This window comes from Balaenoptera musculus, chromosome X (assembly GCF_009873245.2).
Source record: "Balaenoptera musculus isolate JJ_BM4_2016_0621 chromosome X, mBalMus1.pri.v3, whole genome shotgun sequence".
Classification (NCBI taxonomy): domain Eukaryota; kingdom Metazoa; phylum Chordata; class Mammalia; order Artiodactyla; family Balaenopteridae; genus Balaenoptera; species Balaenoptera musculus.
Window position 1 is genome coordinate 12,264,608 of NC_045806.1, and position 21,898 is coordinate 12,286,505.

The following is a 21,898-nucleotide window of genomic DNA, read 5'->3' on the forward strand; positions in this document are numbered from 1 at the left end:
TCAGAGGCCCTGTTCTCAACCACAACACTAGAGGGTCTCTCCTCAAGGAGAAAACGTGTAACAGAGAACAAGTAACACGTGTAGAGAGCACAGAATGGACACCAGTCTGTTCTCCCTTCCCCTGTCTCCCAAGTGCTGAATAAAAGCCTTCCATGCAGGGAGAGAATAAGAGTATCTTTTTTTGTGGGACTGAAAACAGCAAGTAGCTTATAATTATATGTGCAAATTAGAAACATTGACAAGTAAGTACAGGAAGAGCCCGGAGGAGAGGGAGCCCAGCTTCCGGAACGCATCGTTATCTGAGCCAGGTCTGGAAAGCTCTACAGAGCTTCCCCAACTATGTGGGTGGAGACACAGTTCAAGGGTGTCCAGGTGAGAGCGACCAGCACAAGCACAGGTGGGGACGCAGGAATGAGCACTGCGTGCTTGGCTGGAGCTGTGGTTGGAAGGGCTGGAAATGAGTTTGGAAGAGTATGTCTGGTCCAGAGTCTGTAGCCTGAATGACAAGGAGAGGAGTGTCAGTTTGGCTTTCTATAGGCAACATGGAGCCCCTGAAGACATTTGCGAGTGATGTGATAATAGGAGACTTCTAAGAACATTCATCTAAGAGCCTGCAGCCCATAGCCATTATACGGTGTAGCCTCATTGACAAACGGGCCTAATGCTGCCGTCATGCGTTCACGCATTCATTCATTCACTCGTAAAAGACAGATCAGTGTTGTGGTTAAGTATGTGGACTCTGGAGCCAGAATGCCAGCTCTGGGTTGAATGCTAGCTGTGGGACCTTGCATAAGCCTCCTAACATCTCTGTGCGTCACTATAAAATAGTACTTAACTGACGGGATTATTGTGTGGATTGAATGAGTTAATATTATAAAGTCCTTAGAACAGTGCCCGGTATACAGTAAGTGCTCTAAGTGGTTGTCGTTGTTGTTACATATTAATAGAGCAGCTGTGCACCAGGCACTATGCTGGTGCTAGGAATAAATGACTGCACAGGATTTAAAGAGTTCCTCATCTCTTGTGTTGGAGCCTAGAATTCCACTTTGGAAGAGTTACTGACTGCATCACGTAACGTTTTATCTTTTAGCTTAAATTCTTCTTGGAATATGGGCACTTGGTGACTTCCCACCCAGTGTCACTTGAAATACTATCTAAGGCTCCCCCACTCTTTTTTACCCCAAATGTAAAGGGGCTGAGGGCCTTAGGCGGCGCTAGAGGGTCAGACTGGGTCAGAGGAGGGTTAGAGACCTGGCACTGCCCACACCAGGCAGACTCACTGCTGTCACCTGCCCGATGGAGAAGAGGAGCAGACAAGGGTGTCTGAGTTGAAGCTGGGACCCTCCCTGGCCCTCCCCACTCCAGCTCCTGGGAATGTGCCTGCACCGTCAGATGGGCAGGGGGCCCTGAACAGGAAGGAACTGCCTTCTTCCTACTGCTGGTCTGTAAAAGTGTGAGAATTGGGGCAGAATCCACTGAGGGGGGTTTGCACGGGGGCAGTCCCCAGCTGAAGGTTCTGCTTATAGTGAGTGTTTTGTACATTTTAGTCTCCCTTCTTTTTGATATTTTATTTCACAATTTTGGGGAGAAAATTCACAATTTTCATTAGATTCCAGTTTAGCTTTCCCGTATTTCTTTGTACAAAAATGAACATGTCTGTACAGGTGTGTGGTTTTGTTTCCCTTTCTTTCTTACAAAAAAAAAAAAAAAAAGAGCATACAAATTCCTCTCCACAGGCAATGGCCCTCTAGCAACACAGACCATTGTCAAGCTTCTGAATTCCTGCCAATCTGATAGATGAGAAATGGCATTTTAGTGCAGCTTTCCTAGGTACATCTTTCATTATGAGTGAGGCATATTTTGAAGAGCATTTGTATATCTTTCTGAGAATTATATGTCATGTCTTTTCCCTTTTTCTATAAGGTTTTTGTTCCCCCCACCTCAATTTTAAAGATCCCTTTATAAATTCAGGAGATTAATACTCTATCTCTGACATAAATTGTAATTATTTTCTCCCAGTTTGTCACTTATCTTTGATTTAGTTTATGATGTTTTTTGCCATGCAAAACTTTCTTTTAAAAAAATACAGTTGACTACATCATTATTTGCTTTTTTTGCTTCTGGAAACTGAGTTATAGTTAGATAGGCTTTCCCACACCCAGATTGCAAAGGCGTTCACTCAGATTTTCCTCTAGTACTTTTATGGTTTCATTCTTTTACATTTAAGTGTCTGATCTAGTCTGTTTGTTTTGGTATATGGAATAAAAAGTATGGATCCAAAGATTTCGTTTTCTGAATGACTACTCAGTTGTTGAGGCACCATTTATTAAAAGACTATGTTGTCCCCAGCAATAAGATTCTATCAAATGGTGTCAAAATACCCAGTAACAGGATAGTAAATTTCCATATGTATTTGGGTTCAATTTGGGACTTTCTCTTCTGCTCTCTGGTCTCTATTCATGTGTTAGCACTGCATTGTTTTAATTACAGAGACTTTATGACACTTTTTTTAATGTCTAATTTTTTAAAATTAATTTTTATTGGAGTATAGTGATTTACAATGTTGTATTAGTTTCTGCTGTATTTAACATGTTTTACTACTAGGTAGGCTAGCACCCCCTCATTGCTCATCTTTCTTTATAGTTTTCTTAGCTATTTTGCATATTTAAAAATCCACAAACTAGAGAATCAATTTGTTCAGCTTGAAACCAGCTTGTTCATATTTTGGAGGAGATTGTATTTGGTTTGTATTTTAACTTGGGAAATTCACCATCTTTATGGTATTGGTGTGTCCTATTCAAGGACAAGCAATGTTTTTTTCTATGTGTTCAAGCCTACGTTTGTATTTTTCAGCAGCGTTTTAAAGTTTTCCTCATTTGCGGGGGGTACATTTCTGTTCGTATTTTATTGAGGTGTCGTTGCTATTGTAAATGGGGTTTTCTCTTCCATTACATCTTCTAATTGGTTATTGTACATGTATAGGAAGGCTATTGGTTTTGTCAGTTAATTTTATATACTGCTCTCCTGGTGAATTCCTTTATTATTTGGGTTGGTTCTATCATTAATTCTCTTGGTTTTCCAAGGTCTGCAGTCGTATCTTATGCAAATAAAGGTACTTTTTCTTCCCCAATTCTTAGGGCTCTGTTTTCTCTTTAGAAGAAATGTCTATAGTGTTTCCACATTGTAAAAGTTGCTAGTTTTAGGACTGAGGTATAAATATTTTACATAGTTTATTTTTAATCATAACCCTCATAAACTAAACCATTGGGTTTTTCTTTTATTTAGCTTCCAGAAAAGCGTCCAACATTTCAGCAACTCCTATCTTCCATTGAACCACTTCGGGAAAAAGACAAACCTTGAAGAAGAAATGAGAAGTTCTGATGAGAGTGAGTGTAAATGTTGGCCAACATTTTCATTCTTTTTAAGGGATGTAGCAAAGCACAGACATTGTAATTTAGCTAGTTCTTCTTAATGGTATTTTGTGTGCTGTTTGTTCTATTATCTAGAAATGAACAAGGTAGAAAACAAAAGATTTCCTTGAAATTTAGGTCAAATTAGTAATTTTGTTTATGCTGCTCTTAATATTATACTTCCCAGCCTATAGCAGAAGCACATCTTCTGATTGATTGCAAAATAGAGAGGGTGTGTACCATGTGTAAAGATTGAACAGAATTGAAAAATTGTTGGATATTTGTTCTTTTCTTAATATCACCACTATCATGATAATTAAATATGCTATTAGCAAGTATGGAAATTGTGACACTTGCCTTCATGTTTCAATGTTCTCAATCTTTAGCATGTATGAGAATCAAATGGAGAGTTTATTAAAACACAGGTTCCTTAGGAGCTACCCCAGAGATTCTGGTACAGCAGGTCTGAGTGCAGCCTAAGAATTTGTATTTTTAACAAGCTCCCAGATGTTTCTGTGCAGTCAGTCCGAACTGCGCTAGGGGACCTCATTATGTAGTGGGCACCGTTAGGTGGTCCATAATTCAATCCAAATGATACAATTCTCATTTGATATCCAAATCAGGAAAATGAATTCATGCCATTATGTACACAAATATAAAACTAAAGTTAAATAACATAATTCAATAATACACTATGTATCACATAGAGACAATTTTTAAAGATGCTAAGGTATAACTTGATGCCTTTTTCCTTACAGTTAACTATTTTCAATTTCAACTCAAGTATAACCACGATCTTGTATTAGATTGTTGCTTTCTACAGTACTCCCCCCTTATCTGCAGGGGATACATTCCAAGACCCCCAGTGGATGTCTGGAACCGAGGATAATACCAAACCCCATATATACTATGTTTTTCCTATACATACATACCTATGATCAAGTTTAATTTATAAATTAAGCACAGTAAGAGATCAACAGCAATAACTAATAATAAAATAGAACAATTATAACAGAATACTGTAATAAAAATTATGTGAATGTGGTCTGTCTGTCAGAGTATCTTACTGTACCAATTGAATGCCTTTTCCATTTTAAGTAACCACTTACACACTGCGGCCATAACTTTTGCAGTTTGACAGCAAAACTAGTTATGAATTTCTTTTTCTTTCTTCACAATGTCACCGATAAAAGATTTGGTCTTACCGTAGGTTTCAGCCTGCTCAGCATCTGATTTTTTTTCTTTCCTTATTAAGTTGAGACCTTTCACCTTTTTACTTAAAGGAAGCACTTTAGGTCTTCTCTCTGGCATTTCCGAATCACCAGTATCACTCCTCTGGCGCTTTGGAGCCAGGATTAAGTAAAATCAGCGTCACTTGAACACAGCAGTGCGGCACTGCGACAGCAGGTCTTATAACCGCGACCACTAATTGACTAACAGGTGGGACATGCTGGCCAAAGGGATGATTCAGGTCCCGGGGGAGCAGAGCTGAAATCGCGAGATTTCATCACGCTACTGAGAACGGCACGCACTTTAAAACTTACGAATTCTTTATTTCTGAAAATTTCCATTTAATATTTTCAGATAGTAGTTGACCGCGGGTAACTGAAACCGTCAAAAGTGGGTGGGGGAGGGTGGGCGCTACTGTAATCATTTAAAATCCTTGAGTTTGGGGCCCTGGGGCTTCTGGCTAGTTTCATAACTGAACTTTCTCTTTCGGTCTTCTATCTTGACACAAAGGTACAGGAGTCCTATTTTACCTTCTTATGGCTATTACTAAAAGGTGCCTTAGCTTTCAAGCTTCCTGGGAATGCCCACCTTCACGGTCTGCTACTGAACCCATAGGTTTTCATCATGTCTGTGATGTCAAGAAGGGAAAGAAAAAGGTTATGTGAAGGGCATTATTACAGTGAAAAGACACTCATGAAACCCTGCTACTATTTTCCAGATATAAGTTAACAATCTCCCTTAAGAGACATTCACACCCTTCCTCATCCCACTCACCCCTCACCCCCCAGCTATTGTGAATGATCCCTCTTGGTTATTTGTCTCTTGACATTTAAATAATGATTCCTTTATTTTCAGCAGAATCGACTTATGATAATAGTCTTCTATTTTTTTTTACCGTGGTACGCGGAAATCTCAATATATAATGAAATGTGCTGCTCTGATTCCGTCCACCAGAGATTTGCACCACAGACTGTTAAAGCCCCCCGAGAAAGATTTCCCACACCCAAAGTAGGTCTTCCTGGTCCCCCCCCACCCCGCTTGAAGGGTGTTTTCCTTTCTTCTCCTTATTTTTACATATTTGATCTTCTAAAAATGAAGCTCAGCAGGACTCTATGGGACCTTCCCCTGCCTCTTGTTTGTAGAAAATCTTTAGCTCTCTAGGCCTTCCCCAAGTTCCAAAGAGCAAATTTAATAAGAGAAATGAGAAAATGCAGGAACAAAGAAAAACAGTCAATCAAGACAGTAATAGTTTAGCCATAAAGCAAAGTCAAGGACCTTTAGCTCCTCCTCAAGGGCTACAGATAATATCCTGAGCCGTATCCTTGAGCTGTTTAGCAGATACTGAAACCGCCACCAGGTGGAAGAACTTAACTGCATGCTGCCCACCAGCACACAGACCCCACACTGGTTAGAACCAGAAGGTTGATGATGCTGACTCCAGAAATACCACCCAATTACCTCACCACCAATCAATCAGAAGAATGTCCACAAGCTGATCAGACCCCCTACATTGGGGGTCCCCCTCACCCCTAACGTTGCCTTTAAAAGCCCTTCCCTAAAAGCCATCCGGAAATTTGGGTCTTTTGAGCAGGAGCTGCTAGTTCTCCTTACTTGACAAAGTTACTCTAACAGTATGCTGGTCACCACGTAAAGTGAATTGATAGGTAGAGTTTGGATATTTTCACCTATTTAATCCATTTTAAATCAGTTTTCAGGTCTGTATTGGATGCTGTGCTCAGAACTGGGCTGGGGGCTCTGAGATATATAAAAGCATTACCAGGTTTGGTTCCTAACCTGATGGTGTAGACGCTCTTAACACAACGCTTTTTCGACTGATTTTATAATTGATTTATACAATAAATATAAAGCAACTGAAGGCATTGGGATACATTCCAAGACATATGGGAGGTCAAGAGTCCTGGACAGTCAGATGGCAACTTTGTCCCTGGAAGTGAAAAGCAGACTGAAGCCACAGAAACCCGAGCACGGAAGTACATATAAGACCACACGAGTGTGTAAATCGAGTATTTACTGAGTGTCTGCTTCGTGCTCAGCACTACTCAGACATTGTGGGCAAATACAAAAGATTTAAGAGATTGGGAGCCCACTTCAGAGGGTGACATTCAGTTGGGATCTCCATGCACTCCACAGTTAGAGAGCAACGGAAGTGAGTTTCTATCACGGGTGCTCTGGAGGGGGGTTCACGGAGGCCCCTGGGGCTAGTTTGATGTTGTCAGGAAGATGGTGATCAAGCAGCTTGGAAGTGAGAAGGCAGTGTCCTCCAATGGCTCTCTGGATTCTTCTCTCTTCTGTAGCCCTGTCACCCTGAAGAAGGCATGTTCCAGTCCAATCATCACTGGGGGAAATCACTAGAGTACTTAGATCAAGTTAATGTGAAGAGAGCATGACATCCTTTACACTTGAATTAAATCCAAGTGAACAGTGCGTGCTGTTCTCCATCCCTGCAGCTCCATCTGTTCACAGGCACCGTCTTTAAGAGCGATCCACCCAGGTTCCACACCAGAGCCCAACACCTGCTCCTGCCATGTCTCCTTTTTTTTCAATTCCAGCAACACAGCGGACATTTCCATTTCTATTACCCCCGAGCAGCGTGTGAGGCCAAAGACAAACTTTCTCTATTCTCAAAGAGAAACACCTCTTTCAGGAAACAGAAAAGTCAAATCCTGAGGCAGAAACAGATACTAAAGGCGATGCAAGTGAAGATGCCCTCTCCTCAGGCATGTCTTCTTTGGACAGCTTTTCCTGAACAGAGCCATAGCTTTGACATTTAATGACATCCTTTTAATCTCCTATGTTCTGTACTGTGAAATTAACATTTACATACAATAAGATCACCTCAAGAGGAAATAAAAGAGATTTTTCTAAAACGAAGTGTGAACATCACCACTATTTTGGAATCCTGAATTATTTTCTCCTTTACTCAAGTCCATGGAGATATAAGGATTTTCTTCACTGCTTGCTTGACTTTTCCTGTTAAATAAAGTGAAATCACCTTAATATTGTGATCTTAGAATGACACGGCCTCGCTTGGACTCCACTGGGCCCAGGCATCTTTTTCGTCTCAGCATCTAATCACCTGTACTCATTTGCATACCAGTCCCCTCTCAATGGACTATAGGCAGCCAGAGTGCATCGGATTCACTTCTTTAGGCCCATGATTGGTCGGCACGATGGCTGGCAGAGCACAGGGGATTGGTTAGGGTATAAGCTCTGGAGTCAGAGAGCAGGGGGCTCTGTGTCTCAGTCTGCCTATTCGGCAAATGATGGCAATCATGTGAAGCCAACGAAATAATGCTGGCAGAGTACTCACGGTACTCGGCATGTAATCCTCAATAAATATTGACCATTATTATTATTTTTAGGAACTCAGTGGTCATTCAGCCAATCACTTCATTTTAAAAAGCTTCCCCACTAAAGTATCAACTTCCAAAGTATAAAGATCAGGGTAGGCCTGCTTTGTAGTACAATAACCAGCTTTAGAAACCAAGCATATATCCTCATGTGTTACTGACTAGCCGTGCAAACTTGAGAAAGTTTCTTGGCCTCTCTGAATCTCAGTTTTATATATACATGAAGATAATTACATATTTACATCATACAATCACTGAGAACACTAATGTAAGAAATACATGAGCAGGGTTGACAGTCTTATTTTTCTATGTACCTTCTATTAACATAGTGTGTAGCATGAAGGAGGGGCTTCCAAATAATTTCTTTAATGAATTAACTTTGGAAGAGCGTCTCATGTGCAAGTTTTTAGTATGTAGAGGAGCGCTTCTTAAACTGTAATGTGTGTCCAAGTCTGCAGGTCTTACTAAAACACAGATTCTGATTCATTGGGTCTCCAAAAAACTGATCGTTTTTCAGAAAGACTCACAGACTTAGAAAACAAACTTATGATTACCAAAGAGGAAAGGGCAGGGAGGGATAAATTGGGAGATTGTGATTAATATATATACACTACTGTATATAAAACAGATAATCAACAAGGACCTACTGTATAACACAGGGAACTCTATACTCTGTAATAACCTATATGGGAAAAGAATCTGAAAAAGAAGAGATATATGTATAACTAAATCACTTTGCTGTACACCTAAAACTAACACAACATTGTAAATCAACTATAATATAAAATAAAAATTTTTTAAAAACCGATCGTTTTTGTTGGCTTTGGGAAGGGAACTTGGAAGCAAAGAGTGACAGAAGACTCTGTGTATCCTTTTGTACTTAAAAAATTTTAACTATATGAATGTATTCTAGTAAATGCCTATTTTTAAAAATGAAGTTACTTGGGAGAACAAATAATATAGTGAAGAAAATTGAGCAAAATAGACTAGTGCGTGTAAAAATTAAAGAACATGTTTAAACAACCGAAAGTGTGCAGAGAGTTTTGTTAGGTGCTATAAAATATGATTAACTTCAATGATATAAGCCCAACAAACGTAAATGATGTCTCAAGGTCAGAAAACAAATCTAGTGGCAGGGCAAGACTATACATCAGGTCTCCGGTGATTTAAATCCTCCATGAACTTGGATCTTCAACTCAAGAACAAATTAGAGGGTGCCTGACCCATGAACTGAGGGGATAGTAGGGCGTCTGTGCTATCAGAGGAGGGATGAAGAGGATTCGAGTGTAGCAGTTTGAAGCAAATCTCAGAGCTCATTCTTGAATGATTTCACAGTTCAAATCCATCACTAATCCAGCCTCTAAGGTCAGTTCTGGACCGAGGAGGACTTATCAGTTAGGATAATGCCCTGAGCCCACTCACTCCTGCTGGGCTTGGAGTGCCTCTTAGCAGTGGGGCAATGATGCTGTGGGCCAGGCTGGAGTTTACCAGAGCACACCAGCCAACTCCAGCCTGGACATGTCCTGTACGGTGGGGCTTTGCTAGGGAGGCAAAGTGCTGATGAAATCTGGTAAATTTCTAGGGGAAGCATAAGAATATTTAGCTGCGAAATTGTCCAAATAAGTAATTGGCTTGTACAACCTACCACTTACTGCAAAATTTCCAGTTAGTTTTCCCTAAACCTTTCTGTTTTAGGCTAGATAAGTTTAAGAAAGGTCACTTACTCTCTTCGATCTCTGATCCCAGTGAAGATGAGCACGGCAATGCCAATCACTACCACTCCCATCACGGCCCCAAAGATAATCAGCCATATGGTGACAGGTGGCTCATAAGGGGGTCCCAGCGTCGGCTGAATCCCCAGAAACTCCAGGCTGTTGTCATCCAGGCGGAAAGCATCATTGATACGGCCCCGGGACATCCTATTCCCAAAAGCAAAGCACTTAGGCAAAAGAAAACTGTGTGCAATTATTTACTCCTTACATCATTGTTCCCAAACGGATTTGGTAAGGCTTATCCTAAAAATGTATACCTAAAAAAGCAATGAAATCAAAGTAAATAACCAGGTTCAGTGAAAGATTTGAGTTTTGACAATTATACATCTTTCATATCTTGTAACCTAGATTAGGTTTGGAAACAGCTCCATTGGAAAATTAGGCTGCAAGTGTGGAAACGTGCAAATGGTTGGCATTTGTTCATCTGTGACTCCTGGGTTGTAAAGGCAAAGTTAGCATGTTTGGTAAGAATTTCCCTTCTGTCAGGGTATGCCTACAATGATGTTATATCAAATAATGGAAAAGGACAACTGCATCCACCTCTTCTACAAATGAATCAGTCCCTCTACACAAGTCTCCACAGTTGTATTTTCCAAATGAAAGGTGTTGACATCCAAAATTATCACTAAAAGGCAGCACTGGGGAGGAATACAGGGAAGGAGCCTTTGCCAAAAAAAAAGGTGAGGATTATTTTTAAAACAAAAAACAGTGAAATGTTCAATATTCTAGATTGAAAACCAAAGTGTCTGGCATCACATCCTCCTGCCCTTGGGTATAGGGCAGGTCAGGAGGCGGTCAAAGTCCACCCAGAGAGAGAGAGAGAGAGAGAGAGAGAGGTCAAAGCAGCATTAGCCATGTCACCCCTGGCAACCTCTGCCTGAAAGAGTCTGGGCATTCTGGAAACAGGAAGTTTGAGGGCCCCTGTAGCTTGCAGGAGGGCGGGGCTCCTTCATGATGATCTCAGCGGGCGCTTTTCCCCAGGACAAGTCATGTGGAGGCAGCCAGTGAGTCTCTGGGCGTGCTCCGGTTGTAAACCCCACTAAACCAGATTTTCTAGGCCCACTCTGCCCAGCAAGTCTTGTTTCTGCTTCCGAAGATGAACAGCAGCTCAAGAGTGCCACCTAGTGAGCACTTCCTGTAGTAGTGAGTAGCTTAGCCTTTTTTTTTTTTTTTTTTTTTTTTTTTTTTTTTAATGACAAGGGGAAACACCTACATCTATCCATTCTTCACTATTGCTGTTTTGGGAAACAGCTGAGGCAAATTGGGAAAACTGTTCCTTCTGAACACTCACCACCAATAGCAAGTCCCTCTTTTGGTATGGAGGCTAACCAGTGTCTAAGGAATCCTGTCCTTGCCCACCTTGTTTCAGACTTCGGTTAGTTAAATGGATCCTACATCAAAGTCCCTACAGCAAATGATGGCGACACCTGCCCACGTGCCCTCTGCTCTTACCATTTTCCGGGTGTGCTGGCCAGACTTCCTTCAGCCAGTACCTGCTGCCTTTTCCCGAGAGCATTCTCAGGCCACAAGATTCAACCCTGTCTGCAGGCCAGCAATGCTGGGAAATTAGTCTCCCCTGTAAGCAGTTCTCAACCAGTGACTGATGGGAGGTGGTGAATAAATACCCCAGCTCTGATGGGACAATTGAGGTGCATATTCTACGCCGTCTCCCAGAATTCCCAGCAGAATGGAGCTCTAGCTGCCCACAGCGGTAACTTGCTCATAACGTGTCCTTTACTACCTTCCTTCCATTCTGTCTCCTGTCCACATTCCTCCATCCGTGCTTCTTGAGGTCACCTCCCAAATAAACTACTTACACTCAAATCCTTGTCTAAGGACCTGCATCTGGATAAACCCAATTAAGACAATCCCCTTGCTATGAGATTCTGGAATTAAAACCCAAGTTTTTAAGATGAGGAAAAACATGTAAATGACTCAGAAGAGTGCCTGGCACTGTAAAAGCACACCAAATATTCGTTACTGCTGTTGCTGCATTGGGGGACCCCCTTGCCCTGCTATCATGCATTAGAAAGTAAAATATCACCTGATGGCCTCTTCAACTTCAGTTCTAGAAATGATGTCAGACACATTTTTAGGTGTAGTGACAAAGAAGTTGAAGGAGATTCTTGGTTTCAAGTCACTCACCCACACGTCCTTCTCCCTGTGGAGAAACAAAAGAAGCATCTTCCCTGGTGGCACAGAGGACACTGTACAGAGAATGAAACCTTCTCCTGCTGGTGCAAAGGAGATGGGAGGAGGATCACAGGGTAAAGTAGGGAGACATGGGGCAGGGCCCGTCATGGAAGGATGTAATTGTCCCAACAAGCTTAACACTGCCCAAAGCACACGAACTCAACTACATAAGGTGTGACGGCAAGTCTTGGCGCTGTTAGTTCTGCCACCATATAAGAACAACAGTTTGGTTTTTTTTTCCAATCATAGAAAAATTTCAAACTGAAAGCAGTAGCAGAATCAGCAAGGAATCGGTGGTGACCCAGACTCGTGCTAAACAACATGGCTGCCAGGAATGGCTCTGTTCCATGGACAGAGGTGGTGCGTTGCTATCTTCGAACCTTGCCCCTCCCAGCAAAAACCGTCATGTTACCCCCACGGTGAGGGTGAGGAGCGGGGTTTACAGTACGATGTGACAAGACTCTGCTCTCACAGCTGCCAGACTGACCCTAATAAAACCCAAGGCAGATCACAGGGCTCAGATCCTTTCTCACCCAGAAGGAAAGCCAATGGCCTTAGAACGGCTTGGGAGGCGCACATGAACTTTCTTCTCGCCTCCCCACCCCCCTGGCCCAGTCCCACCATGACCACATCTCCCACTGGTCTTCTATTAGCTCACTGTGCTCCAGCCACACTAGCCTCCTTGCTGTTCCTTCAACAGGTGAAGGATATTTGTTCCTCAGGATCTTTCCACTTGCTATTTTCCCAGCTGAAACATTTCCCCACATAGTCTGCACCTCTGACTCTCTTTCCTGTTTCAGCTATTTGCTCAAATATTAACAAGGCTTTCTCTGACCATTTTAGTTAAAATTGAACCCTACACACACACACACACACACACCCCAGCACTCCCTTGCTCCTTTCCTGTTGAATTTTTCTCCCTAGCACTTATCACCATCGAATTCTACTACTTACATATTTACATATTTTGTCGATTGTCTATAACACACACACACACACACAAAACAGATACATTAGAATATAAGCTCATGAATGAAAGCAGAGATTTCTGCCTTTTTTTTTTTTCAGTGCTGAGGGTGGATGAGAGCATTTGGGGAAAAGAAGGGGAGAGGAAAAGAGGAGAGAGGAGGGAAGGGGGTGGAAAGGGAGGAGAGAGGCGAGGAGAGGGCCATTTAATAATAACAATGCTCTTGTCACCTACAAGTCAAATAAGTCACAATCATCCCTAAATAGACTGGCCCAAATTCCAGGAGATCAAAGAGATTTAAAAGTTATTAGGAGGTTTTTCTTAATTTCACTTGAATAAAAGTGGAAGCATAATATTCTCTTAGACCCAAGAGTAAGGGAAATACTGATTGAGAGCACAGCAAATCAACTCACCCAAAAGGAATGGTCTCGTTTCTGACTTTTGAGAAATACTCTCTCATGGCGTATGCAACAGACGACCGGAACAAGTACATTTCATTGTCATTCCATTCATACTGCAAATTCAAAACAAAAACACTGCTCAGTAGAGATCATGGGGTACATTAAAACCTGATATTCTAAAAGCTTTTTTTTTTGGTCGCGCCGTGCATCTTGTGGGATCTTGTGGGATCTGAGCTCCCCGACCAGGGAATGAATCCACGCCCTTGGCAGTGAGAGCGCGCAGTCCTAACCACTGGACCGCCAGGGATCTCCCCACAAGTGTTATTTTTAAATTGTCTAATATGCCAAAGATTCTTGCTCTGCATGAAGTCAGTGACCTCCAACTTGAGTGTGCATCGGCATCACCTGGAGGGCTTGTTAAACCACTGAATCCTGGGCTTGAGCCTCAGAGTTTCTAATTCAGAAGGTCTGGGAGGAGACCCAAGAAATCGCATCTCTAACAAGCTCCCAGGTGGTGCTAATGCTGCGGGTCGCGCAGCCACGCTTTAAGAACCATGGCGTTCACTGCCCTTTTAATTTAGTTTGATGTAAGCTGAAATAAACACCCGGAGGGAAGGTTTATAGGTGGGAGTCATGTGAGCCATTGGTTTTGGTTAAAATGTCCATATACTGTAGACAAATGTGCTGAGTTTTTACTATTTTTATAGTAAACTCTTGGATATGTGTTAGTGTAAAAAAAAGAAGAAACTTGAGGTTCAAAGGAAAAAAATTTTTTTGTAAACAAGGTAATTTGTTCTTGTTTTTCAGTGCTAAACCAATGGCTTGTGTATTTGCATAGCCCAGGAAAAACCTGTTCAAACAGAAAAAAAGCGTTCACTCTTTCCTCCAGTAGATGGCAGTAGAGATCATGAATAGCACGAAGTTTGCATCTCTCCTTCCCCTTCTAGGAAAAACAATTCTGAGATGATCATACTAAGTGAAGTAAGCCAGACAGAGAAAGACAAATATCATATGATATCGCTTATATGTGGAATCTAAAAGGATGATACAAATGAACTTATCTACAAAACAAAAACAGACTCACAGACGTAGAAAACAAACTTATGGTCACCAAAGGGGATAGCGGGGAAGGGGGATAAATTAGGAGATTGGGATTAACATACACACACTACTATATATAAAATAGATAACCAACAAGGACCTACTGTATAGCACAAGGAACTATACTCAATATTTTGTAATAACCTATATGGGAAAAGAATCTGAAAAAAAAATATGTGTATATGTAAAACTGATTCACTTTGCTGTTCACCTGAAACACATTGTAAATCAACTATACTTCAATTTAAAAAAATGTAATTACATTTTCAGAAGTAAATCTAAAATTTTAGCTGTTTAAAAAAAAAATTTCATTGTAAAGCAACTATACTCCAATAAAAATTAATTTAAAAAATAAATAAAATAAATAAAAATAAATTTTAAAAAAGATTTCAAAGGATTGCTACATTGACCCCAGCTTGATATCACACAGCTGTTGGAAAAAGTTGCTTTAATAGTAATAATGATATTATTAATATTATTACTAATATTCTGGTTACTATTTCTATATTCAAAAAAAGCAAAGGCCAAGTTCCCAAATTAGTGTCAAAGATCCAGGTGGACTTTGCCATGAAATAGCTTGAACTGGGCAGTTATTCAGGCTAAAAGTATGGTTCTGGTCTCATCAAAGCAACCTGTCATTCAGTGAATAGGCCTCAGAATGTTACACCATCAACCCCTCTGAAGGTTACTGATCCCTCACTGCATGGAAAGAGAACATGGGGACACATGTCAAGAAAAAAGAAGATAATTGAAAAGGATCCTGACCTACCAGATACTTTAAATTAAAATAATTAAATTTCATTAGTCCAAGGAAGAGCTAATAAAAATATGACAGAAAGAGAAATGATCCCAGAGACACTCAATGATTGTTAAGAAATAGGAACATGAACTTTTAGAGTTTGGGAAGGATGATACAAATGAACTTATCTACAAAACAAAAACAGACTCACAGACGTAGAAAACAAACTTAAAAATGCACTTCCATTTTTATTATTTCTTTCTTAAATGTTCCTTTTTTACTCCTACTATGTTATTTATGTTTAGATGTCTTACTTATCTATGAAAATTACACTAAAATACACTACAACTACTGTGGAACCTTGGACAATATTTAACTTCCCAGGAAAAGTAAGGGGGTACAAATGCCATCTTTGGGTCTATCCAACGCAAAGAACAATTTTCTGTAGCACCTTGGACTGTTTTATCCAATAGTGCCAGGCTGCCCTCTAATCCTGCAAAGCCTGCAGGATGCCACAAGCCCACCCATGCCTTTGATCCCCATCTGCCTGGGGCGACCCTCTCCTCTCCTCTTTCCCAATCAAAGCCGCTACTGCTTCAAACTGGATAACCTGAGACAGGTTGCTTCAAACCAGATAACCTGAGACAGGTGTTTAGGAGAAAGGAATAGCTGATTAAAGTAATTCACATGAAGGTGTAAGTAATCTGATTTTCTGTAAAACATTCTGTTGTCCTGAAATGCATCTCTACATCAGTGGTTCTCAAACTGTGCCGTAATCAGTCACCTGGGGAGCTTTGATGACTTGATGCCACACCACAGAGCAATTAAGTCAGAATCTCTGGGAGTGGGATTCAAGCACTGATATTTTTCAAAAATCCCAAATGACTCCAGTGTGCAGCCATGTTTGAGAAACTGTGTTCTAAATCAGAGCTTCCCAGTCTTTATTGCATCTACAAACCCACCGGGGGGCTTGTTAAAATGCAGATTCCGATTAAGCAGGTCCAGGGCCGGGGTCTAAGATTAAAACAAGCTTCCAGGATATAGATGATTGACTAAGACAAAACAACGCAAAACTGCCTACAGTGCTTCTAAGAGCAAGCAATCTCTCAAAACATAACCATGTCCTCTTCCTCAAATACAAGTAATGGTGATTAGAGTGAATTGGGAGGGTGGGTATTTGATACTTAAGATTGGATGTTTTCTTATTGATCTTCATAACACCTTCAAAGTCACAAGGAAAGAGGAGGCATAGCCAATCCAATAAGGAATGAATGTGTTCCTAAAAAAAACAACCCAAAAGCCAAAGGGCAGAATCTAGAGCTTTTTAAGAGAACCATGTATCCTCTCATCTTTTAGACCACACTGGAATGGGCTTGTTGTGCCCTATTTAAGGGAATGCGTTGAAAAGTCATCGATGCACTGTGTAGAATACTCACAGCTTTTTCTCCAAGAGCTGATTTTAGGCTTATCCTCACTTTGATGCTTTGGTCAGAATCTGATTAAAGAGAAATAACAGACTGTTGTTACAGATGACACATTGACCATGTGTGTTTATTTCCTTCCTCTCCCAAGATCCCACTAAAGTGATAGTAAAGGAATTTTTTAAGGTATAAACACACTTTTGGAAAATGAAAAGTTATGGAGGAGTGGTAAGTGCTTTCACAAGGGTCAGGAAGCCATGCCCTAATGTGTATACACAGGCAGCACAGACCCCCAAAGTCCCACAGAATCCTGGAGAGGCTTGGGATTCAGGTACAGTAGGGGGTGGGAAGAAGATACTGGACTGAAAACAAGGGGAATGAAACTCAAGGTCTGGTTAAAGACACTTTGGGGAACAGTTGATGTTCCTACCCCATGAGCTCTTGCTTAGAAAGTCACTTGGAGGCTGTGCTGCAGCAAAGCAAGAGGTAATTCACGAAAGAAGACATTGCATCCAGGAAGCAGTGGATTCAACCCAGGACAGCAGCAAAGGGATGACTCAGGATGAAAACTGTGGTCCAGATTGAGATAGGAGGACTCTAAGAGGGAGTTCTTTAGGAAAAAATGAGACTGAAAAGAATAGATATGTTGGAATAGTTGAAAAAGATGAATGTGACGTACATAGCAAATTAGGCATACAAAAAACATGAGACAATAGAAACTCCAGGACAAACAAAAAACCACATAAGAAAGGATATAAAATAGTATATTGGTTCTGCAAGCATAATGATGCAAATATTGATAATTTCTCTATGAAAAATTGTGTTAAACCTAATTGGGAGAATGAGAAAAGGAGGCAGAAGAGTAGGCAGAAGTGCATGCCTAAAAGTGAGCTATAGGGAAATGACAATATAAACAAATTGTTTAAAAATATGAATGTGGCCACCAGAAAGAAGAGGCAATAGCATTAAAATTGTTAAAAGTACTTGTCTTTGAAGAGCAGGATTCGAATACAGTGGGTTGGAGACTGTTAAGACTCTTTTATTTTAAATATGGGGCTAGTAAAGCAGACTTGAAAAAGAGAGAGGTAGTTTTCACTGTGCCAGGTACATAGTAGCTGCTCAACAAATGTGTTTCCTCCCAGATAAAATGGCAGCTACCACCATAGTACAGGGGCTAAGTAGAGGGAGAACATATTCAGCTGTGTCACAGTCCCATGAGACTGCGGCCAGAGAGGACTAGGGGAAGCAGAAAGTGGGCAATTAGAAATGTGTCAACTCGAGGTACTCACATGGAGTCCAGTCTGTGCTCCATCCCACAGACGAATTCCTGTTCTGCTCTTTCAGCCAGGTCAACAACGGCTCAAAGTAGTTGAGCAGTGGTTTTACGTCCATAGTCTTTACTCCCACAATATTTTCCAATGCTAAGGTCCAGGGTTCTGATTTTCCAAGGTGCAGCATTTGGCTACATGAAAAAAGGGGAGGGTGGGTTCAGGGCCTTTTGAGGGATTCCAGATGTACACCCACTTACATGTACAATCTATGCTTTCTCCTCTTTGGCTTGACTAAGTTTGCTCCTGGCAAATAAGAAAAGAAGCCATGTTAACAGATGTATTCATCCTTCAATCTCTCTTCCCCTCCAGTTACTACAAAAAGAGCTCTGTAGTTATGACATGGAGAGAGGAGGTGGCCTGTCCAGCCATCACATGGTCCAGGTTCCTGTGTGACCACGAAACAAACATTTAATTTGTGGATGAGAACATTTTGAGGCCCCCAATTTTCTTCTAAGAACAAAGAAATCAAATTCAAACCTAGGCATGGAAATGAGTAAAATTAAATAGGAATGAGAGGTTCAATATTTTGAAGCATCTCTTACAGCAGCCTTTGCCCAGCTTCGGTGGAATTTGAGATATCACATTTGTACAGGGGACCTTCATGTTTAGCTGTTTGACAAAGGGCTTCATGAAACTGGAATTGATAAATGGTCCTTGTGTAATATCTGTAAAAGAGATAAAGAAAAAAATAGTTGTCCTGTGTTTAGTTTCTGTGGTAGAATCAAAGATTGGGGCATATATTTAAATGTTGAAGCCCTCGTAACCAAAGAAGTACCAGTTAAACCTCTTTTCCCTCCAGAAAGACCCAAACATGAACCCTACAGACTCATCATACTTGCATTCATGTATCAGCTGACAAAAAGGCAGTATTATTTTGTTAAATGTTAGCTCACATTTGTATTGTGTTTTACAGATTTATAGCCTTTTCATATAAATGATGCCAATCGGTCCTTATGGCAGATCAACAATATTATTTCCACTTTACAAATAAAGAAACTGAGGCTCGGGGCTTAGCTGGTGGTCCAGTGGCTAAGGGTCCGTGCTCCCAATGCATGGGGCTCAGGTTCCATCCCTGGTCAGGGAACTAGATTCCCACAGGCCGCAACTAAGAGTTCGCATGCCGCAACTAAAGATCCCGCATGCCACAACTAAAGAACCTGCATGCCACAACTAAGACCCGGCGCAACCAATTAAATAAGTAAATAAAAAAGAAAGAAAGAAACTGAGACTCAACAAATTCAAGATCTGGATCTAATAGGGGAAGAACATAGGTTTTGGGACTTCAAGTTAAAAATGCTTTATTACAGATATTAGTTGGCCTGCCGGTTCAAGATGGCAGAGTAGAAGGATGTGCGCTCACTGCCTCTTGCGAGAGCACCGGAATCACAACTAACTGCTGAACAATCATCGACAGGAAGACACTGGAACTCACCAAAAAAGATACCCCACATGCAAAGACAAAGGAGAAGCCACAGTGAGACGGTAGGAGGGGAGCAATCACAATAAAATCAAATCCCATAACTGCTGAGTGGGTGATTCACAAACTGGAGAACAATTATACCACAGAAGTCCACCCACTGGAGTGAAGGTTCTGAGCCCCACGTCAGGCTTACCAGCCTGGGGGTCTGAAAACGAGAGGGGAAATTCCCAGAGAATCAGACTTTGAAGGCTGGCGGGATTTCGACAGCACTGGGGGAAACAGAGACTCCACTCTTGGAGGGCACACACAAAGTAGTGTATGCATCGGGACCCAGGGGAAGGAGCAGTGACCCCATAGGAGACTGAACCAGACCTACCTGCTAGTGTTGGAGGGTCTCCTGCAGAGGCGGGGGGTGACTGTGGCTTACTGTGGGGACAAGGACACTGGCAGCAGAAGTTCTGGGAAGTACTCCTTGGCGTGAGCCCTCTCAGAGTCCGCCATTAGCCCCACCAAAGAGCCCGGGTAGGCTCCAGTGTTGGGTCGCCTCAGGCCAAACAACCAACAGGAAGGGAACCCAGCCCCACCCATCACCAGACAATCGGATTAAAGTTTTACCGAGCTCTGCCCACCAGAGCAACACCCAGCTCTACCCACCACCAGTCCCTCCCATCAGGAAGGTTACACAAGCCTCTTAGATAGCCTCATCCACCAGAGGGCAGACAGCAGAAGCAAGAAGAACCACAATCCTACAGCCTGTGGAAGAAAAACCACATTCACAGAAAGACAGACAAGACGAAAAGGCAGAGGGCTATGTACCAGATGAAGGAACAAGATAAAACCCCAGAAAAACAACTAAATGAAGTGGAGATAGGAAACCTTCCAGAAAAAGAATTCAGAATAATGATAATGAAGATGATCCAGGACCTCGGAAAAAGAATGGAGGCAAAGATCCAGAAGATGCAAAAAATGTTTAACAAAGACCTAGAAGAATTAAAGAACAAACACCTAGAAGAATTAAAGAACAAACAGAGATGAACAATACAATAACTGAAATGAAAACTACACTAGAAGGAATCGATAGCAGAATAACTGAGGCAGAAGAACGGATAAGTGACCTGGAAGACAGAATGGTGGAATTCACTGCTGCAGAACAGAATAAAGAAAAAAGAATGAAAAGAAATGAAGACAGCCTAAGAGACCTCTGGGACAACATTAAATGCAACAACATTCGCATTATAGGGGGTCCCAGAAGGAGAAGAGAGAGAGAAAGGACCTGAAAAAGTATTTGAAGACATTATAGTCGAAAACTTCCCTAACATGGGAAAGGAAATAGCCACCCAAGTCCAGGAAGAGCAGAGAGTCCCAGGCAGGATAAACCCAAGGAGAAACATGCCAAGACACATAGTAATCAAAATTGACAAAAATTAAAGACAAACAAAAATTATTAAAAGCAACAAGGGAAAAATGACAAATAACATACAAGGGAACTCCCATAAGTTTAACAGCTGATTTCTCAACAGAAACTCTACAAGCCAGAAGGGAGTGGCATGATATATTTAAGGTGATGAAAGGGAAGAACCTACAACCAAGATTACTCTACCCGGCAAGGATCTCATTCACATTCGATGGGGAAATCAAAAGCTTTACAGACAAGCAAAAGCTAAGAGAATTCAGCACCAGCAAACCAGCTCTATAACAAATGCTAAAGGAACTTCTCTAAGTGGGAAACACAAAAGAAGAAAACGACCTACAAAAACAAGCCCATAACAATTAAGAAAATGGTAATAGGAACATACATATCGATAATTACCTTAAACATGAATGGATTAAATGCTCCAACCAAAAGACACAGGCTTGCTGAATGGATACAAAAACAAGACCCATATATATGCTGTCTACAAGAGACCCGCTTCAGACCTAGGGGCACATTCAGACTGAAAGTGAGGGGATGGAAAAAGATATTCCATGCAAATGGAAATCAAAAGAAAGCTGGAGTAGCAATACTCATATCAGATAAAATAGACTTTAAAATAAAGAATGTTACAAGAGACAAGGAAGGACACTACATAATGATCAAGGGATCAATCCGAGAAGAAGATATAACAATTATAAATATATATGCATCCAACATAGGAGCACCTCAATACATAAGGCAACTGCTAACAGCTATAAAACAGGAAATCGACAGTAACACAATAATAGTGGGGGACTTTAACACCTCACTTACACCAATGGACAGATCATCCAAACAGAAAATTAATAAGGAAACACAAGCTTTAAATGACACAATAGATCAGATAGATTTAATTGATATTTATAGGACATTCCATCCAAAAACAGCAGATTACACTTTCTTGTCAAGTGCACACGGAACATTCTCCAGGATAGATCACATCTTGGGTCACAAATCAAGCCTCAGTAAATTTTAAAAAATTGAAATCATATCAAGCATCTTTTCTGACCACAATGCTATGAGATTAGAAATGAATTAAAGGGAAAAAAACGTAAAAACACAAACACATGGAGGCTAAACAATACCTTA

General features: G+C 41.1%; 2 protein-coding genes across 6 annotated transcripts in view; one reads left to right on the forward strand and one right to left on the reverse strand.

Annotated features, from left to right (window-relative positions):
• Nucleotides 1-4,382, forward strand: part of BMX (BMX non-receptor tyrosine kinase) — a 47,287-nt gene extending 42,905 nt beyond the window's left edge. For all 4 annotated transcript variants that reach the window (XM_036839048.1, XM_036839050.1, XM_036839051.1 and 1 more), the window contains one exon: nucleotides 3,286-4,382. In XM_036839048.1, coding sequence (XP_036694943.1) covers nucleotides 3,286-3,360 — 75 coding nt within the window. In that variant the 3' untranslated portion in view covers nucleotides 3,361-4,382. The remainder of the gene's footprint in view (nucleotides 1-3,285) is intronic.
• A 2,269-nt stretch (nucleotides 4,383-6,651) lies between these two features.
• The window catches only part of ACE2 (angiotensin I converting enzyme 2), a 62,707-nt gene continuing 47,460 nt past the window's right edge, over nucleotides 6,652-21,898 (reverse strand). For both annotated transcript variants that reach the window (XM_036840457.1, XM_036840458.1), the window contains exons 13-19: nucleotides 18,479-18,601; nucleotides 17,895-18,067; nucleotides 16,621-16,679; nucleotides 13,357-13,457; nucleotides 11,828-11,944; nucleotides 9,736-9,930; nucleotides 6,652-7,631 (exon numbers count right to left, since the gene is read on the reverse strand). In XM_036840457.1, coding sequence (XP_036696352.1) covers nucleotides 7,523-7,631; nucleotides 9,736-9,930; nucleotides 11,828-11,944; nucleotides 13,357-13,457; nucleotides 16,621-16,679; nucleotides 17,895-18,067; nucleotides 18,479-18,601 — 877 coding nt within the window. In that variant the 3' untranslated portion in view covers nucleotides 6,652-7,522. The remainder of the gene's footprint in view (nucleotides 7,632-9,735; nucleotides 9,931-11,827; nucleotides 11,945-13,356; nucleotides 13,458-16,620; nucleotides 16,680-17,894; nucleotides 18,068-18,478; nucleotides 18,602-21,898) is intronic.